This window comes from Poromitra crassiceps, assembly GCF_964638095.1.
Source record: "Poromitra crassiceps genome assembly, chromosome: 10".
Taxonomy (NCBI): domain Eukaryota; kingdom Metazoa; phylum Chordata; class Actinopteri; order Beryciformes; family Melamphaidae; genus Poromitra; species Poromitra crassiceps.
The window spans coordinates 43832183-43852395 of NC_139631.1; the positions used below are offsets into that span (position 1 = coordinate 43832183).

At 43.4% G+C, this 20213-nt stretch overlaps 1 protein-coding gene across 1 annotated transcript; it reads left to right on the top strand.

Annotated features, from left to right (window-relative positions):
- Positions 1-2535: 2535 nt before the first annotated feature.
- LOC310784073 (serine/threonine-protein phosphatase 2A catalytic subunit beta isoform) lies at positions 2536-20213 on the top strand. Its single transcript, XM_083645050.1, has 8 exons — positions 2536-2971; positions 5625-5663; positions 7675-7845; positions 12231-12404; positions 13398-13487; positions 14393-14554; positions 16933-17051; positions 19622-20213. Exons 1-8 carry the CDS (start codon positions 2870-2872, stop codon positions 19692-19694), a joined length of 930 nt encoding a protein of 309 aa, XP_083501176.1. The 5' UTR covers positions 2536-2869; the 3' UTR covers positions 19695-20213.

Genomic DNA, 20213 nt, shown 5'->3' on the forward strand with positions numbered 1-20213 from the left:
GAGTTTTTGATGCTATTCCATCAGGCATTATAACTTTGATGTAATCTACAACCAGAGGTATTGTCCATCTTTCTGGCTTACCAGACTTATACATAGGAAATTCAGATCCCTTTTTGAGTAAAAAAAAAAAATTGATAACAAATGTATAAGAGAACTAATCCAGAGGGAGACTTTCAGTAGACCTGCCTGTGTATTTGTTTGGAACAACTCGTATCTCTACATAGATTGGGGGGGAAAAAGTTGTTATTACCCAGAAAAGTATTTGTCTCTAATAAAGTGAGAGAAGTATTTCTGAAAATATTGCACAGGCGTTATCCTGTCAATTCAGTTATTGTCAAATACAAACTAAACATTGACCCTCTTTGTTCCTTCTGTCACCTTGTTGATGAAACAGCAACTGATCTTTTTTGGGACTGTATACTTTTACTCAGACTTTTTGGCAGGACCTTAATATGCTGTTGAACAGGAAATTAGGTACTCAACTCAATTTTAAAATACATATATTTATTTTGTTTGCTTTTGGTTGATGAACTCCCCTCTAAAAAAATATGTCTTCAACCTAATTTATCTATTACCCACATTTCATATACATGCCAGCACATTTTGCAAAGCAGAAACCTAATCTTACTGTCTTCAAGTCATACTTAAAAGCATACCTGGATAATACACTACCCCTTCCGCCAAGGACCTCACCAACAACCCCCCCCCCCCACACACACACACACACACACACACAAACTCACTACCTCCTCCAAAACTCAACTGAACCCGCCCCCCCCCCCCATAAAACTGTAACTCATATCTAATTTAATGCCTGTTTAACTGGGACTGTAATTCCCTGCCCATTTAATGCCTATTTAACTTAGCCTGTAAATTTCATGTATATTCAATTTTAACTCCGACTGTAAATTCATGTAAATCCACTGCCTATTTAACGTCTATTTAAGTCAGTCTGTAAATCTCATGTAAATTCAATCTCATGTAAATTCATATTTATGATCCACAGAACACTTCACCACTCATGAACATATTGTATATATTTACTCGATTTGATTGCACTTGCAACTTTGCGATTGTTTTTAGTTATCTTCCTACTTCTTATCTCTGTATATTGATGTGACCGCTACGCTACACAGACACTAAGACAAATTCCTCGTAGGCTATGTAACTTGCATACTGTGGCAATAAAAGTGATTCTGATTCTGACTAAAGTACTGCACAAACTCTAAAGCTGTGAAAACAAAGCCTTGTCTATTGAATTTGATTTGTAACTTGATCTAATCTCTCATATGCCTCCCTTTCCTTTCTTTTCTTTCCTTATGTATTTTCTGTATGTTTTATGTTGAATGACCTTTGCATCATGCATGACCTCAAACACTTGTCTTGTAACCTTTTTGTTGTGAACCTGTATTTTCTTATTGTGTAAATAAAACTTAAAAAAAAGAAAATAGGGTTTGAGTGTCATGTTTCCTCCAAACAGTGTGCAACGGGTAGGGGTGGGCGATACCGCAAAATGTGGTCTCGATAGCAAGTAATACAGGGCGGGAATATTGACATTATTATTATTATTATTATTGCATTTTAATGTAAAGGAGTGTAGTGTGTTGTGATTTATGAGGTGAATAGCCTATCTAAAGGGGGCACGGTTGCGCAGTGGTAGCACTGTCGCCTCACAGCAAGAAGGTCCTGGGTTTAAGTTTAAGTTTTATTTACATCCCCATTAGCTGCAATGATACTCAACTTGAGGCCCGGGGGCCAGATGCGGCCCGCGACAGGGTGCAGAGTGGGCCCCCGGCCATTTCCTAATAATTTCACGTTAGTTTTCATTGTGAATTAGAATCTAATTCACAATAAAAACTAACATGAAATAAAGTTTGACTGAGCTCCTGCTAAATTGTCAAATACCGCCGTCTGCTCGCTACCCAGGCACTTACAGTATGTATGTACTTAACCTAACTAACTATCCGGTGTGCACAACATTGTCAGACTAAACTCCGGCTGACACCCAAAAAACCTACAATCCGCGACAATTTTTTAATTGTTTGTTTATTAACTGGCCCCTGGCCTCCTATCATTTCACGAAAGTGGCCCCCGGGCAAAGCAAGTTGAGTTGAGTATCCCTGAGCTACAGCAATGCTGCAGCTATTCTTCCTGGGGTTCACAAAACAGACTATACAGTGTAGTGACAGTGCAACATACAACTTATAGAAGCGGTTGCACTGCTTAAAAGATGAGGTGACAGACAGATACCAGGGCAGACATACAACCACTCAGAAATCCTCCTATTTTGGGATAAAATAGGTGACTGTCACCTCAAGGTAACTAGTTTTCACCTGCACCCCTGCCCGAACCCCAACCAATCCTCACCCTGCTATGCCTAAACCCAACCAATCATCATGCCTCACGTCCCTCCGGCCGATCCATTCTAACATCGACCCTCCTGTAGCTGCAGTTCTCTCTCCTTCCACACGGTGGTGCCTCTGCTCTGCCCGCTGAAATGCCCGGATGTTATTGTAGCTAGCTCCTTTTAGCACGTCGGCTAGCCGCTGCGACGCTGCTGCCTTCTGCCGCTACGCTCTGCCGCATCGGGGACTCTCGACCTCTTCGACCCCCTGCGCGACACACACGCGTTAGACCAGCGGAGACTGTGGTGTTTGTGTTGATCATGACAGAAGCGAATTGAACGGCTGGTTATTTTGTTGGGTCTGATCGTAGATTTGGGGAACCGGTTTGGCGGGACTAGATCGGGCTAACAATACGGTGAGCTAAAGGCTAGCAGCTAACGTCGGACCAGAAAGAGGCCACTTGGGTTTTTTTTTTACATCGCATCGGTAGGTAGCTAACACAGCTAGCTTAGCAAGCTGCTGTCATGGAAGACAAAACTTTTACTAAAGAATTAGACCAATGGATCGAACAGCTAAACGAGTGTAAGCAGCTAACGGAAAACCAAGTCAGAACACTCTGCGAGAAGGTAAGTGATGCAACAACAAGCTTTTATTAATGATATTATCTTGACTGATTGCCTCGCTTTGAATTGGGCCTAGATTGCGAAAGCGGTTCAGACTAATTACTGGCGGAAGGAATGGCTAGGCGGCTATTTTCGCACCTTTCGGCCAGTCGTCGTGAGGTCGCTGAGCTTGCTAGCACAGCAAAGGCTAAAAATTAGTTGTAATGCGATATGTGTCATAGGCAGGTTCATAATATGAACAATGTGGTAGCTAATAGCGATTAAACCGAGCGTTACGTTACTGTGCATTTTCCGTCTCAGGGCAGGCCATCTTCGCTAATCCCCAGCAAGTAGCCTTGTTCGCTTTTCTACCCATCAATTAATATGGATGCATGTTGCACAGTTCTTCATTGAACGTGTAATAGTCTTATTAAACTATGCGTGGCAATCAACAAGGGTAAGGCTTTCCACTGCGCCTGGAAATAAGGTTACTAATCAACAATTTGATTGCATAAACCCGTCAAGCCTCAAGTTCAAACGTCACATTTGGTGGGTTGCACCATTCGAAACTAGTTTGGTTGCTTTTTTGCATCTGCCTCAACACAACAAATGACACAAATTATTATCAGTGAGTGCCTCTACCTTTTTAAATTCAGAGGTTGCAGGCTAGTTCCTGCTTTAGCTCACGGTTAGAGGAAGAGTTGGGCTCGGAGGCACGTCGGCAGTGTTGTGGATCCTGTAAATGAAATGAATGAAAACTCAGATACCAGACAAAAACGGATTAATCTCTTATTGATCTATGAAGGAAGGAGTGAGTTAACTCCCTTATAGCCAGGGTTCCTAGAGGCGTATCAATGTCAAGATATTGCTTATGATTGTTGTGAAAATGTTGTCCTTTCCTCCCCAGCCCCATTCCCATTTCCTGTTTGGAAAAGTTTGATAAACTCTGTCCTGTCCCAATATATTTTCTGCCCCTGACATCTCGTATTCTAAAAATATTGAAAGTTTCTGTAAGTTAGTTTACTCTCCAGCTGTCCAACCATGGAAGTTAATGTTTTGTAAAACATAAAAAAATAATAAAAGCAGCTAGCTGTAAAACAGTTGATATTCCTGCCTTGCTCATTATAGAGAACAAATAGAAGCAATATGATGTTGAATGTGCTTTCAAATCTGTTCAACAGTCTGTACAAATGTAAAAGCTCATGGATTGACAAAGTAGCATTATTTAACTTGACTATAGAACCGGAACACATAGCACACTGGTTTAGATAAGGAGGACAGACTAACACTGCACGTTTGCAGTACAAATGCCTCTTCTGTCTATTTAGCTAGATGGTGTAATACTGATAAGGAATCAGGATTATTGCTCCTGATGAGTTGAGGGACACACACATATACTGAAGATGAAACCTTATTGCTCCATGTGGGGAAATTGGGTAACTACAGTACAGTAAATAGACATGGGATGACTCGTAGGGGTAGGGCCGTATGAAATCCATTTTATTTTTCCAAATTCCCCTTTGTTAATTTTAATTTTAATTCAGGGGATAGGATCGATATATAAAAAATGTTTCTTTGGTAACTTGTCTCTCTCAGACAGCCTCTTCGACATGTTTCTCAAAGTGAAAACCCAAGTTGTGAGGTGATGTAAGGGTCCCTTGCAAGACGGCACCCCCCCTCTCAAAACACCCCAATCGAAGACGGAATAATATCTCTAGGCCTATTTTACCATGATGAAATCATTTAGGTAATTACAATAATTAGGTCTACTTTTGATAATTAGGCCTACTTTGATCAATTCTGCCAAATTACAAGGGACAGTTTAATAATATTCCATGTTTAACAAGCTGATTCCATTTTCATGACCAAAATTCATGATTCTGTCCGTTTAGCGTAAACCAGATCAGATGGGATGCTGCATGGAAACGGGAAGAAAACTGGAATACAAGAGCAAAAAACAACAACCGACTAAATAGAAATAAATCTGAGCAAACAAGGAAGGTGTGATGGTCAAGTCATTAGTGACGACTACAGCAGAAGAACATGGAGCTGATCAGATGTCACCATTCATGTTCCTGACCCACCAGGCGGATTGACTCATTTTTGTATTGAGATATATTCATAGTATTGTATATAGTATAGTATATACTATATAGTATATATATAGTATATATTTGCAATACACACACTGCTTTTGTCATGTGTTTGTAATCACCTGTTAATTGATTACGATCACCTGTTATTGTCCTACCAAAGATGCAATACATGCCAATTGCAATACATGGTCCCATCCGTAAAGCGTATGCAAAACATGGCGAGACAGGTTTTTGTAAACTCTCTATTTCTCTGTTTGGGACAAGTCCGTTTGAGACTCTCTGGTGTCCTGTGAGGCTCGACACCTTAAAAGAATCCGTCAGTGTCACTCCCGGGGTGGGAATTACATGGAGGCCATGGCCTCCGTGGGTCTCCGTGTAATTCCCACCCTGGTCACTCTCCTCTCCCCATCTTCCCCGTCTATCTCTAGTTTCAGTTCCAAATAAAGGCAAAAAATAATCATAACAAAAGTTAAGTTCACCGTTTCTGCACTATTTTTTATTGTGTTTATTGTCTCTGATTCCGTGCTGCCGTGAAGTGAGTTGTGATGAATAAACCTAAGCTTTGTGTGTCTCTCCTCCAGGCCAAGGAGATTCTGACCAAGGAGTCCAACGTTCAGGAGGTGAGCTTTCCCCAGTCGGTTATTGATATGAACTAGCCCTATTGGATTTTTTTTGTGCTGATATCAGATATGCAGATATTTTCCAACTCTTTTGGCCGATTGCCGATACAGATATACTGTATGCACACATTTCCCTCCAGCTAATTTCAGACATCAAGTCTCTCCTGTAGTGGAATTAACACATTATTATGCCTGTTATGGTGACGGCCCGCTGGCAGATGCAGACAGACATACAACGCTTTTCAAAATGGACACATTCACTGGGCAAAATAAGAAAACGACTTCAACTTAGCTTATGCGAAAATATGCGATATTTCTTTTTTATTCGTGTAACATTCTCTTTCAAACAAAACTGCGCTCTCTCTGAGACGATTGTCACAATAGCCACCACAACCAGGGTAAATCTGACCTATTTCACAAGTGGGAAAAACAAACAAATATAACATGTAATCTCCAGTCCAGCATTGAGCATGTCGACATAATTATAGTGTGCCTGTGTCATATAGAGGCACTGCATGAAATAGGCCACGCCCATCGTTGGGGAAAGCTCTCCATTCACCTCCATACACCAGCGTCATTTTCCTTGAAGTAAACATGGCTAAAAGCTGTTGTGTGGTGGGCTGCACAGACAACAAATGTAAAAAAAAATCACCAATCATCAATCACTTTGTGCTACCGAGCAAAACAAGGAAGCAAGTTGATAAGAAAAAAAGTGGATCTAGGCTGTGAGGAGAGAGGACTGAGCCAGTTCCTCTATAAAACGTTGTGTGTTCATGATGGGTCTCTGGATATTTGGCTCTGTATTGACTGCCAGTACAGGGTGCAAAACTTGTTAGCTAATATACAATACCGTAGTTAACTTAGCATCAATCCACTTGAACAGCAAGTCACTTAAACTACGGTAGTCTGAAAAGCAGAGCTGTATTTCAGATTTTTAAATAAAGTCTTAATTATTAAATATCAATGTATATTATCTTACCTGGTGATACTATTAAGTAACGTTACTGGTGAATGTCAAAGTATTTCACATCAGGCCACTTTGTGGGATCATTTATCCAGCTTTATTGGGGTAACATTAATGAAAAAGGACATTAACAGTGACCAAAATTATCACGGTAATCAGTATTATCACTGTATTGTTAAAATCAGCTGAAAATGTTCAAAAAGTACTAAGACACTTACAGAAATCATTTCACCAAGTTTTATATTGAAAACTCAGAGCCAAAAAGGACTGGATACGCTCACCAAAATCATTTCTCCAAGGCTGCACGGCTGCACCTGGGAGACGGTTGCCGACTTTGGTTGATGATGGACAGTACTACTTACCATGTTTTTCAAAGCGTACAGTTATAAGGAATTTTATCACATTATCGCAGGGAATTTGATCACGGTTATCGTAAGGAATTGTATCACGTTTATCCTTAAAACCGGTTATCGTTGCCTCCCTAGATAATGTCGTACCTTCTCTGACAGAGGCAGTGTGTTGAAATAGTTATTTGACTGCTTGAAAACCAGAAGAACCTTGTCAGGCTCCATATCTGTTCACATTTCCTCCCCACGCTCGCTTTTTGCCTGTGCATTAGCGATCCAGGTTCCCCATGACGGTGGGCGTGGCTTTCCAACTGTGACGTGACGTGACGTGACGTGACGTGCTCCGCAGTGTCTCTATCGCTAGAAAGGAGGGAATGTTTGTTTCGGGCCGATGCCGATATTTCATTTTAAAGCCTTTATCGGGCGATATACTGATGACGTGCTGATATCAAATCTGTATCCACCATGTATGTATGTATGTATGATTTTTCACAACTAAATTCTGGAGGGTGATCATGTTGAGTTTGTGTGATCAGTATATCAGTAGTGCACTGTGCTGTCTGTCAGGTGACCATGTGATGTATTTTCATGTTGACTTTGTGCGATCACTATATCAGTAGTGCACTGTGCTGTCTGTCTGTTAGTGCACTGTGCTGTCTGTCTGTTAGTGCACTGTGCTGACTGTGTGTGTGTCCGTCAGGTGCGATGCCCGGTGACTGTGTGCGGAGACGTCCACGGTCAGTTCCATGACCTGATGGAGCTCTTTAAGATTGGAGGGAAGTCTCCCGACACCAACTACCTGTTCATGGGAGACTACGTCGACAGAGGCTACTACTCTGTGGAGACGGTCACACTGCTTGTCACATTAAAGGTACCCTCCGCGCTCTCTGTGTATGTGTGTGTGTTAGGGATGGGAGCCTCTGTTTTATCAATACCACCACAATACGATGTTGTCAACAATGACATCGATGTGTGACTGTGTAGTATTCTATTTGTCTGAGACTCAAATATTTCTAGCAATGCTATTGGCTGCTAGAATGTGAACAATTTAAACGTGTCATCACAAAGTGACAATAATATCATTTGGATGGAGAGCTTGTGAAACTGTGATGATCAAGAGTCTCAGTGATGACTACAGCAGAATAACATGGATGTGATGTCACCTTTTGTAATGTCACTGTTCCATCTTCATATCTGCATGAATAGTACCACAAGGATGATGTATTTTTGTAGGCTCACCCAGCCCACGTCCCTGCACTTCCTAGTTCGTAGGTGTTTTTGTAGGCTCACCCAGCCCACGTCCCTGCACTTCCTGGTTCGTAGGTGTAAAAGTCAATGGGATTTCTGTAATAGGAATTTTGGTTAAATGCATGAAATAAGGTCTGGTGAACACAAGTTTATGAAAGAGTGAAGTTTGTGTTCAGCAAGATAATCTTCACAAATGAGGAGCACTTTTGACTTTTGAAGCGTAAATGTGTTTTTTTAATGCAACTTTCAGAAAATGCTTAAAAAGTCATAAAAGAAGATGATCCTGCTGAACACAAACTTCTGTTAACCACAGATCTTATCTCATGCATGTAACCTGAATCCCCAAACACAAATCCCAGTGGGCGGGGCCAGTTAAATGCTCTTTTTGTTGCCATGGTGTCACTTCAGAGTTGAATTTTCCATCGTCCTCATTGACTATGTTTATATGAACTGTGATAATCCTACTATCGACCTTATTCTAAATAAGACAATATTTGGATTAAAGGGATACGCTAACTGTAAATGTACTACAGTTAATGGTTGTCTTAGTGTCGTGCTGGTATAGTGTTATTAGCATTAGTGTTTGTCTTTACGTTAATAAATTATTAGTATTCATGTTACTGTTAGTGATAGTGTATTTACGTATACGTGACCAAAAAAGACAATTTATTATTTTGGCGGGTAAAAAATACGCTTGGCCGGTGAGTGAAAACAATTAATTAATTAATTAATTTCCGGCCCTGGCCAGGAGGAAGTAGTGGTTGGTTGTGTTGCACTCTGTTAGTCTGTTTAGTTGACTCTCTGGGAAAGTGATCTGCGTCACAAACCTGTTCCTGCCGACGCTTGTATTTGTGCCCTTTTAAAGCCAACTTTAAATTGCCTTGTGTCTGAATGGCCCTATATAAATTAAATAGCCTTCCCTTGCGTCAGCTGACAGAGAGGCGGGGCTATATGAATTAAATAGCCTTCCCTTGCGTCAGCTGACAGAGAGGCGGGGCTATATGAATTAAATAGCCTTCCCTTGCGTCAGCTGACAGAGAGGCGGGGCTATATGAATTAAATAGCCTTCCCTTGCGTCAGCTGACAGAGAGGCGGGGCTATATGAATTAAATAGCCTTCCCTTGCGTCAGCTGACAGAGAGGCGGCGCTATATAAATTAAATAGCCTTCCCTTGCGTCAGCTGACAGAGAGGCGGGGCTATATAAATTAAATAGCCTTCCCTTGCGTCAGCTGACAGAGAGGCGGGGCTGGTGGTGCTTTCAGGGTCAGGGAGAGAGCGGGGTAGATGGCAGTGCAGATAGCTGTTTCTCTCTCACACACTGTCGATGGTGCTGTGTGTGTGTGTGTGTGTGTGTGTGTGTGTGTGTGTGTGTGTGTGTGTGTGTGTGTGTGTGTGTGTGTGTGTGTGTGTGTGTGTGTGTGTGTGTGTGTGTGTGTGTGTACAGTAATGGTCCAATGACTGCTGTTGGCTGTGATCAGCAGACAGGTTCGGCAGCAGGGAGCGTCTATCTGATTTAAAGACCATTTTCCTCATAACAGCACAGCCAGGGGTTTGATTCACCTTAATTCTGGTTTTTAGCAGCAGCTTTTCAAACAATGTGCCCGTGACGTATATCTCGTTGAAAGTGTGAAATGTCGTGATTCTGAATCTATGCAGTGTTTTATGATCCCAGTGTCGCAGGCAAAACAGTGGCTCAAAATGGCGACTCCTTAACTTCAGTGAACTTCAGTTCACACAAACACATGAATCTAATGTCTGATCACAGCATGGCTCCATCCAACAAAACCAGTACTGGTGTCTAGTCACACGAAAAAACGGCTAACTTGGGAAAACGTTGTTTACTTTGCTGTTGATCTGGGTTTGAGTTGGGCATAACCAAAACTGCCAAATAGGCGAAGTGGTCCACTACTTTGACGTTTCATTTCAAAATGGCGTCTTTGGTTGCACAGGTCAAAACATTTTCCCACGTTAGGACAAAATTGCCATGTTAGATTATCTCTGATTTATTGCGCAGCCGGGAGCCCTAACAGGAAGTGGAAATGATTAGACAAGGGCGGAATTGAATCAACAATGTTTCAATTGAGTGCTACAGTTACAGTTACACAGTTAGCTACAGTACAGTAGCTAAGCTAAATGTAGCCAGAGTCCTGTTTGGCTCTGGGCTCAGTCACTATAACTACAGTTGCTCAGTAGCTAAGCTAAATGTAGCCAGAGTGCTGTTTAGGTCTGGGCTGGGGTCTGGCTGGGGTGTAATGGTGTTTTTCATGTGAATGTGAAGTTTTAAGGTTCTCTGTATTTGAACATCAACAAATCATTCTTTATGTTAACGGTCCCACAGTTACATAAAGTCTTACATTTTGATACAGAACTGGAGATACAGGGAATCAAACAAGAAATTTTCAATTTTCAAGAAAAACTTGAAAATTGAAGTCCCGGCCAGCGTTACATTATTTGAGTCCCTTTTATCGAATGTGTGCTCAGTCCACAGGATTGGTGCCATTAAGGATTTACAGCGACTTTGTTTCAAACATAGAACCCAGGACCAGAAAGACGTGTTTGCTCGTTTACCAACTGGTTACGGGAAAGTGTTTGTCTTTCAAGTCTGTGTTTAAAAGCACATGACCTCTGCAGGTCACGTGACCTCTGCATGTCACATGACCTCTGCAGGTCATATGACCTCTGCATGTCACTGCTGTTAAATTCCATTCTACAACACCGCCCCAATTATTCAGGCCGCCCTAAAGGCTTTGGATTGGTTAGAAATGCAATGCAGGTTTTATTTAAGTGTAGCATCTCTGCAGCAAAGCGTTTAGAGACTGACCACTGAGTGTAGCATCTCTGCAGCAAAGTGTTTAGAGACTGACCACTGAATGTAGCATCTCTGTAGCAAAGTGTTTAGAGACTGACCACTGAGTGTAGCATCTCTGTAGCAAAGTGTTTAGAGACTGACCACTGAATGTAGCATCTCTGTAGCAAAGTGTTTAGAGACTGACCACTGAGTGTAGCATCTCTGTAGCAAAGTGTTTAGAGACTGACCACTGAATGTAGCATCTCTGTAGCAAAGCGTTTAGAGACTGACCACTGAATGTAGCATCTCTGTAGCAAAGTGTTTAGAGACTGACCACTGAATGTAGCATCTCTGTAGCAAAGTGTTTAGAGACTGACCACTGAATGTAGCATCTCTGCAGCAAAGTGTTTAGAGACTGACCACTGAATGTAGCATCTCTGCAGCAAAGTGTTTAGAGACTGACCACTGAATGTAGCATCTCTGTAGCAAAGCGTTTAGAGACTGACCACTGAGTGTAGCATCTCTGTAGCAAAGTGTTTAGAGACTGACCACTGAGTGTAGCATCTCTGTAGCAAAGTGTTTAGAGACTGACCACTGAATGTAGCATCTCTGTAGCAAAGCGTTTAGAGACTGACCACTGAATGTAGCATCTCTGTAGCAAAGCGTTTAGAGACTGACCACTGAATGTAGCATCTCTGTAGCAAAGTGTTTAGAGACTGACCACTGAATGTAGCATCTCTGTAGCAAAGTGTTTAGAGACTGACCACTGAATGTAGCATCTCTGTAGCAAAGTGTTTAGAGACTGACCACTGAATGTAGCATCTCTGTAGCAAAGTGTTTAGAGACTGACCACTGAGTGTAGCATCTCTGTAGCAAAGTGTTAGAGACTGACCACTGAGTGTAGCATCTCTGTAGCAAAGTGTTTAGAGACTGACCACTGAATGTAGCATCTCTGCAGCAAAGTGTTTAGAGACTGATCACTGAATGTAGCATCTCTGCAGCAAAGTGTTTAGAGACTGACCACTGAATGTAGCATCTCTGTAGCAAAGTGTTTAGAGACTGACCACTGAGTGTAGCATCTCTGCAGCAAAGTGTTTAGAGACTGACCACTGAATGTAGCATCTCTGTAGCAAAGTGTTTAGAGACTGACCACTGAGTGTAGCATCTCTGTAGCAGCAGTAACAAAGTTGTTCTTTGTGCTCCTCTGCCTGTGGCTCAGGTTCGTTTCCAGGAGCGAATCACCATCCTTCGAGGGAACCACGAGTCGCGGCAGATCACGCAGGTCTACGGCTTCTACGACGAGTGCCTGAGGAAGTACGGCAACGCCAACGTCTGGAAGTACTTCACAGACCTGTTCGACTACCTGCCGCTCACCGCCCTGGTGGACGGACAGGTGAGAGACATGGGGAGGAGAGGAGATGAGGGAGGAGGAGGAGAGGGGAGAGGAGGAGGGAGGAGACTGCAAGGAGGAAGGAATACAGCAAGCTGAGAGGCTGGATGAAGAGTATAATCCAAGTCAGTTACCAAACTAAGCATAGGGAAAAAGGGAAGATGAGTTTGATTCCTATTTTATGTTTCTTCCTTGTAGGTTACTTTATCCTCTTTTAGCAGAGATACAGACGGGGGGTACTGTGGTGGATTATTGGTATTAAGGCAGTGGCCTCTGACCTGCCCAGCCTGTAGGAGGCGCTATAGGCTGGAGTATTGAAGGAAGTTCTTTGTTCTTCCTCCTTGTAAACCCCACCCCCCTAAGGCCGGGCAGGGCAGAGGCCACTGCCTTCATTCAAATATTCGTATATTTGTTTTAATAAGGTGATTTGATAAGAAGCTCCATCCTTCAATGGCTCTGTAAATTGCAGTAGATTTGAGGTGGTCAGAGATACCCTCACCTGGCCTGTTAGGTTCTGTTACATTACTTTAGTCATGACTCAGAGATACCCTCACCTGGCCTGTTAGGTTCTGTTACATTACTTTAGTCATGACTCAGAGATACCCTCACCTGGCCTGTTAGGTTCTGTTACATTACTTCAGTCACGACTCAGGACCTGCTCTGTTGTTCGCCAGGATAGAAATACTTTTTGACAAATAACCTCATTTTGTGCTCAAAAAGTAAAATAAATAAATAAGCTGTTGCTAAAAACAGGTGATGACATCACACATCATAATGGTCTTGACGTATGATGGTCAGTACAGTATATTAGGCTGTAAAGTGAAGCTGTTGCGCTGTAAGAGCAGAAGAGTGCGTTTGACAGAGGGAGGAGAGAGAGGTCTAGATGGATGGTTATTTATTGTGTCGTGATGTTGGCTGCTGACTGGTGAGGTGCCTTCTTGAATGAGTATTACAATGCTGTGTGTGTGTGTGTGTGTGTGTGTGTGTGTCTCTCAGATCTTCTGTCTCCACGGAGGTTTGTCTCCCTCCATAGACACTCTGGATCACATACGAGCCCTGGACCGCCTGCAAGAGGTCCCACATGAGGTACACACTTGTTGCATTAAATGTTGTTTAAATGTTGTGTCGTATATTGTAGTGTTGTGTCGTATATAGGGGTGCACCGATCGATCAGCAAGCAATCTGTATCGGCCGATTTTGACCTCAAATATGCCATCGGCTGATTGCCGATATTTCGGCTGATTGCCGATATTTTTATATATATATACATATATTTTAATAAAAAAAAAGCCCTATCACTAATCAGGCTTTCCAACGATATAAAATACAATGCCAATTGGTATTATTAAAGGGGAGAAATAATCGACCGAAATAACGTTTCCAAACTTTTTTTGAGGAGTTTATATATCGGTGATCGGTCGATGATCGGTTGGGCAGATATTTCCCATAGGTGATCGGTGGCAAAAAACGTGATCGGTGCACCCCTAGTCGTATATAATGTTGTTAGTATATTGTAGTATTGTATTGTCCTGTGACATGTCGCTACTATGGTATGCATACCCCTAGTGTTACGAGGAGCTACTACAGGGGGTATTTGATAGAAAGGGGAAAATGAAAATAAACGAAACGTTAAAATGAATCTGCTCAGGAGGCACACTCTCACTCAATTTCTTATTTTGTAATGTTCTTCAAAAGGTGGGTTATCATTCATTGCATCATATGCTGTAGTTTTCTCTTGCCCTTTTCTAAGCAAAATGTAGTAGTCAGGTAAAGATTCAGAGATCAGGCACAGGGGGAGAGGAGAACCACTGCTGTACCTGATCTGAGCACATGGCTGAATGATGTGACAAGAAATCTGCGTGACTCGACACACACGCACACACACACACACACACACACACACACACACACACACACAGAGACACAGAGCCCCCTGCTTTATTTCCCAAAAATGCTCCAACATGAGTGAATGACCCCTCCCTCGTCCTCAGGGGCCCATGTGTGACCTGCTGTGGTCAGACCCAGATGACCGTGGTGGGTGGGGCATCTCCCCCCGCGGTGCTGGCTACACCTTCGGTCAGGACATCTCCGAAACCTTCAACCACGCCAACGGCCTCACCCTGGTGTCCCGCGCGCATCAGCTGGTCATGGAGGTAACATACATACACACACACACACACCTGCCGGCCGTATCCAAACGACAACTTCACCAACGTAGAAATGTTCTCGGATGCGGTGCTGCATACACATTTCTGTAAAATCGCTGCGGCTTTGTTTTGTTCTTTCATTTCCACTCCGCACCAGCAGGGGGCGCATAAAGCTTAAAGAGGCAACTAGAGAGTGTTGCAGGCCAACCTGGAAGTTGGCATCCCTCTGGATTCCCTCATCTCAAAGTCAATGGGATTTTCCACTGAATTTTTGGTTGTTGCAGAAAATAAACTCTGTGGTTAAGAAAAGTTTGTGATATTTACAAGTTTTGCTCGGCAAGATAATCTTCACAATGAACACTTGTATTTATATTTATTTATTTATTTATTTATTTTTGTGTAAATGCGATTGCCAGAAATTGCTTAAAAAATCTATCACACCCAGGTGTTGAAGTAAGCGGTGCAGGTTTGCGCACGTTGGACTCTTCTCCCTGGTGTCTCACCGGCTTTGAGCTGTGGCGCCTTGTGCGGGCTGCCGAGGTGGACTGCTCATATCCCGTGTGCACATCTGGGCTCACACAGCTCAAACAGACACGCACGTCACAAGCAGCACACGCTATCGACCCCACACAGCAGTCTAACCTGAGCAGCACACGCTATCGGCCCCACACAGCAGTCTAACCTGAGCAGCACACAGCAGTCTAACCTGAGCAGCACACGCTATCGACCCCACACAGCAGTCTAACCTGAGCAGCACACGCTATCGACCCCACACAGCAGTCTAACCTGAGCAGCACACGCTATCAGCCCCACACAGCAGTCTAACCTGAGCAGCACACGCTATCGACCCCACACAGCAGTCTAACCTGAGCAGCACACGCTATCAGCCCCACACAGCAGTCTAACCTGAGCAGCACACACTATCAGCCCCACACAGCAGTCTAACCTGAGCAGCACACGCTATCGGCCCCACACAGCAGTCTAACCTGAGCAGCACATGCTATCACCCCCACACAGCAGTCTAACCTGAGCAGCACACGCTATCGGCCCCACACAGCAGTCTAACCTGAGCAGCACACGCTATCGACCCCACACAGCAGTCTAACCTGAGCAGCACACGCTATCAGCCCCACACAGCAGTCTAACCTGAGCAGCACACGCTATCGGCCCCACACAGCAGTCTAACCTGAGCAGCACACGCTATCGGCCCCACACAGCAATCTAACCTGAGCAGCACACGCTATCGACCCCACACAGCAGCCTAACCTGAGCAGCACACAGCAGTCTAACCTGAGCAGCACACGCTATCAGCCCCACACAGCAGTCTAACCTGAGCAGCACACGCTATCGGCCCCACACAGCAGTCTAACCTGAGCAGCAGACGCTATCGGCCCCACACAGCAGTCTAACCTGAGCAGCACACGCTATCAGCCCCACACAGCAGTCTAACCTGAGCAGCACACGCTATCGGCCCCACACAGCAGCCTAACCTGAGCAGCACACGCTATCGGCCCCACACAGCAGTCTAACCTGAGCAGCACACGCTATCGGCCCCACACAGCAGTCTAACCTGAGCAGCACACGCTATCGGCCCCACACAGCAGTCTAACCTGAGCAGCACACGCTATCGGCCCCACACAGCAGTCTAACCTGAGCAGCACACGCTATCGGCCCCACACAGCAGTCTAACCTGAGCAGCACACGCTATCGGCCCCACACAGCAGTCTAACCTGAGCAGCACACGCTATCGGCCCCACACAGCAGTCTAACCTGAGCAGCACACGCTATCGGCCCCACACAGCAGTCTAACCTGAGCAGCACACACTATCGGCCCCACACAGCAGTCTAACCTGAGCAGCACACACTATCGACCCCACACAGCAGTCTAACCTGAGCAGCACACGCTATCGGCCCCACACAGCAGTCTAACCTGAGCAGCACACGCTATCGGCCCCACACAGCAGTCTAACCTGAGCAGCACACGCTATCAGCCCCACACAGCAGTCTAACCTGAGCAGCACACGCTATCAGCCCCACACAGCAGTCTAACCTGAGCAGCACACGCTATCAGCCCCACACAGCAGTCTAACCTGAGCAGCACACGCTATCGGCCCCACACAGCAGTCTAACCTGAGCAGCACACAGCAGTCTAACCTGAGCAGCACACGCTATCGGCCCCACACAGCAGTCTAACCTGAGCAGCACACAGCAGTCTAACCTGAGCAGCACACGCTATCGGCCCCACACAGCAGTCTAACCTGAGCAGCACACAGCAGTCTAACCTGAGCAGCACACGCTATCAGCCCCACACAGCAGTCTAACCTGAGCAGCACACGCTATCGGCCCCACACAGCAGTCTAACCTGACATGTTGGTGTCCCACAGGGTTATAACTGGGGCCATGATAAGAACGTGGTGACCATCTTCAGTGCTCCCAACTACTGCTACCGCTGTGGAAACCAGGCGGCCATCATGGAACTGGACGACACCCTCAAATACTCTTTGTAAGTTCAGTTTCTGTAGAGCATTTGGATACAGTGTTAACACGGTTTGTTTGTCATGTTTATTTCGAATATGTATGTAAACAAAACAGACAATATACAGGGCCTTCAAAATTACACGTTAACAAGTCGATTGAAATAGTACTGTGAAATAAAGATGAAGGGGTAACAAATATAGACATATTCGAAAAGGAGTGAGAAGAAGAAGTATAACTTATTAACCCCCACCCCTTTTCCACAATACTAAATTATTATATTTATACTTGTATAACAACACATGCTATAGAAATATCCACATATATATATATATATATATATACACACACACACACACACACACACACACACACACACACACACACACACACACACACACACACACACACACATGTATATGTACATACATACACACATACATAAAACACTAGTCATATAGTAATACATAACAATTATGTATATATATGACAATAATTGTTGTCATATATACACTATCCCGTACATAGTACCGGTATTCAATAATGTAACTAACTGTATACTATATTTTTTTATGTTAATGTACTTATTGATACATACAGTCAGACAGACATACAACGTACGTACGTACATACATAAAACATGTAATCTAACACCACCACCATGTGAAAATCAGTGTAACACTGCATTCCAGTGATATCAGAACTCCCAGTCACATGACTCGGAAGCAGCTGTTTATTGGACAGAGTTTTGGTATCGAAACAAATCCGACTCCAGTTCTGTAACTTCATCCAACATGATGGACTGGCATGTCTCTTCTGTGTATATCTATTTGTATATGTTCTGTTATAATGTACCAGCAGCCAAATCCAGACACACTGTAATGTACTGTAGTTTGTTTCCAGTGTTGTTTGTTTTAACACGATAGTTTCCTTCCAAAAGAGATTCAGTTTTCAGGAGGGATGGGCATTTCTAGCAAGAACACTAGTCAAAAGTCTCTGGGCCAAGGTCGACTTTTAGTCGAAATTCACTTTCACAAAATTGCTAGTCAAATTTTACATGGTCTTCCCTGATTCTAAGTATAGCTGAATCACTTGGGTTGACCAAGTAAAACAATTTTTATAAGCATTTTATGCAAGGTCTATGGAAAAATGAATAACGGATGAAATCCCATGGGCAGGGAGAGGGGGTGACTTTGGAACTCTTATTGTTAATAGGCAGCCAGACCTTTATTAGCCGCTAGCAAAATTAGCGTAGCGCCGAGATGTCTCAGGGAACAGTAGACAGAATATCAGCTTTTCTTCATGCAGTAACAAGCCTTGAAGCCTTTTCCTTGTGGCTGAGTGTTGCTGTAATATAGACAGTTTAAGACCATTTCTACTACATTTGTAGCGTTTCTAGAACTACCGAGTTCTGCACTGCTGAGAGCCCAGAGCCGTTCTGCTCCAGTGTGCACTGCGCAGCTCCTACAGCAACATCACATAGACAAACGCTGTTCTTAAAGTCGAGCTGAACCCAAAAATGACTTTTCTTTTCTATTAATTCAAATACCTGGGTATGCAGTGCACCTATTTAATAATGCATGCCAAAAAAAATCACAAAAATATAATTTCTTTAGTTTTTCACACTTTTTCACATCATCAAGTCATTTTTCAAGATTTCATTGATAACAGCAATCTACAGTTTGCTGACGTCCCCTAGTACTATCAAATTTCTACCCCATTTCAACCAGTCATGCAGCTGTCAATCAAATCTTCATTTCAGGATAATTTTCTCTTCCAAATGAAGTAGAAAATGGCGCCTAGTGCCTGTCATCTGGTAGAATTCCTATCCCACTAACTACTAACTTGGCCAATTGTATGAAACATGAACAAAAAACAAAAACTATAATTTCTAAGAATGCAAAGAATGGCGCGCGCTTGAGAGCGTGGTTATCCTCGGAGATTCCAGGCGGGCGGGCAGCACCCATGCATCGGATTGTCCGTTCGCTCTGCACGAAGCAGCTGGCTGCCTGGTACTCCGCGGATCCCACTCGCGTAGCACGACAACACGCTGAATCCCACTGGATTTGGGGGTGGAAGACGCCAGGATTGACCAAAGCCAGTCGACAGAATTGTCAAATCAAATCGACACCGTATATGGTCCGCCTCTCAATTGGTTTTCAGTCTCCGACGCTCGTGCTAGTGCGTTCCGTCCTGGTTCACCTCGACTTTAAAGAAACAGACGCGGGTAAAATATATATATAAATATATATATATATTTTTTTTAAGATTTTTGACTTTCAATAATAAAAGTCGATCTTGATCATAAAAACGATAATTCAAAAATTCGAAATTCGTTGCCCATCCCTAGTTTTCAGTTGTTTTTACAATGACAATGCACATTAATCAACATCAATGTAAATGTGCCAGTGTTAGCCAAACTGCAGATTTGTCTTGTTCCTTGGCCAGAAGTGAAAAGTTAGTGGCTAACTTAAAGGCATAATTAGTATGCAGAATTTCTCTGCATAGAAAAAAACAAATGAATAAGCAGTGAGCAGGAAGCTCTAGTATAATTAACAATTGACCGAACTAATGAACCTTTCTCCCCCCTCCCCCCAGCCTTCAGTTTGACCCCGCCCCTCGCCGCGGTGAGCCCCATGTGACCAGACGCACTCCTGACTACTTCCTGTGAATGTCCAAAGCCATCCCCGTCGATCATCCACGAAGCTCCGCCCCCCTCGGATTGAAAGAAGACGATAATGATACTGTACCAGGGAGAGTAGAAACACGTGATTTGGCCGAACAGATGTTTTTAACAAAAAGAGAAACCCAAGCCCTGCCCCACAGTCGTGTTTTCAGTATGCTGTCATTAATGCTGTGTGCTTCTGGGGAAAAAAGAAACACATTTACAATGAGCTGTTTAAGATATATTGTTTTTTTCTTTTGTTTAATACATGTTTGAAAATGAGATGATAAAAACTACCAACGTGGACCAAATGTGCCATATTCTGATCCTTTTACAACATGTACAATGTGCGCCGCAAAGGGTTTTTTCCTCTTTTTTCTTTTCTTTTTTAGACCAGCAATATAACCTACCGACCTACCTGACATCACCACACCACATCTCATCGCATATGTGCTTTTTTCCGTTGCAAGGTAATAAAAAAAAAAAAAAAACATTAAAAAAAATAGAAAAAATAGAAACAAAAAA

What these genes read in the sequence shown, in the direction of transcription:
- LOC310784073 (XM_083645050.1), top strand. Translation starts at nt 2,870, where the DNA reads ATGGAAGACAAAACTTTTACTAAAGAATTAGACCAATGGATCGAACAG. An exon ending in CCGCCCTGGTGGACGGACAG is followed by an intron (nt 12,405 to 13,397) that starts GTGAGAGACATG and finishes TGTGTCTCTCAG; the next exon opens with ATCTTCTGTCTCCACGGAGG. An exon ending in TGCAAGAGGTCCCACATGAG is followed by an intron (nt 13,488 to 14,392) that starts GTACACACTTGT and finishes CCTCGTCCTCAG; the next exon opens with GGGCCCATGTGTGACCTGCT.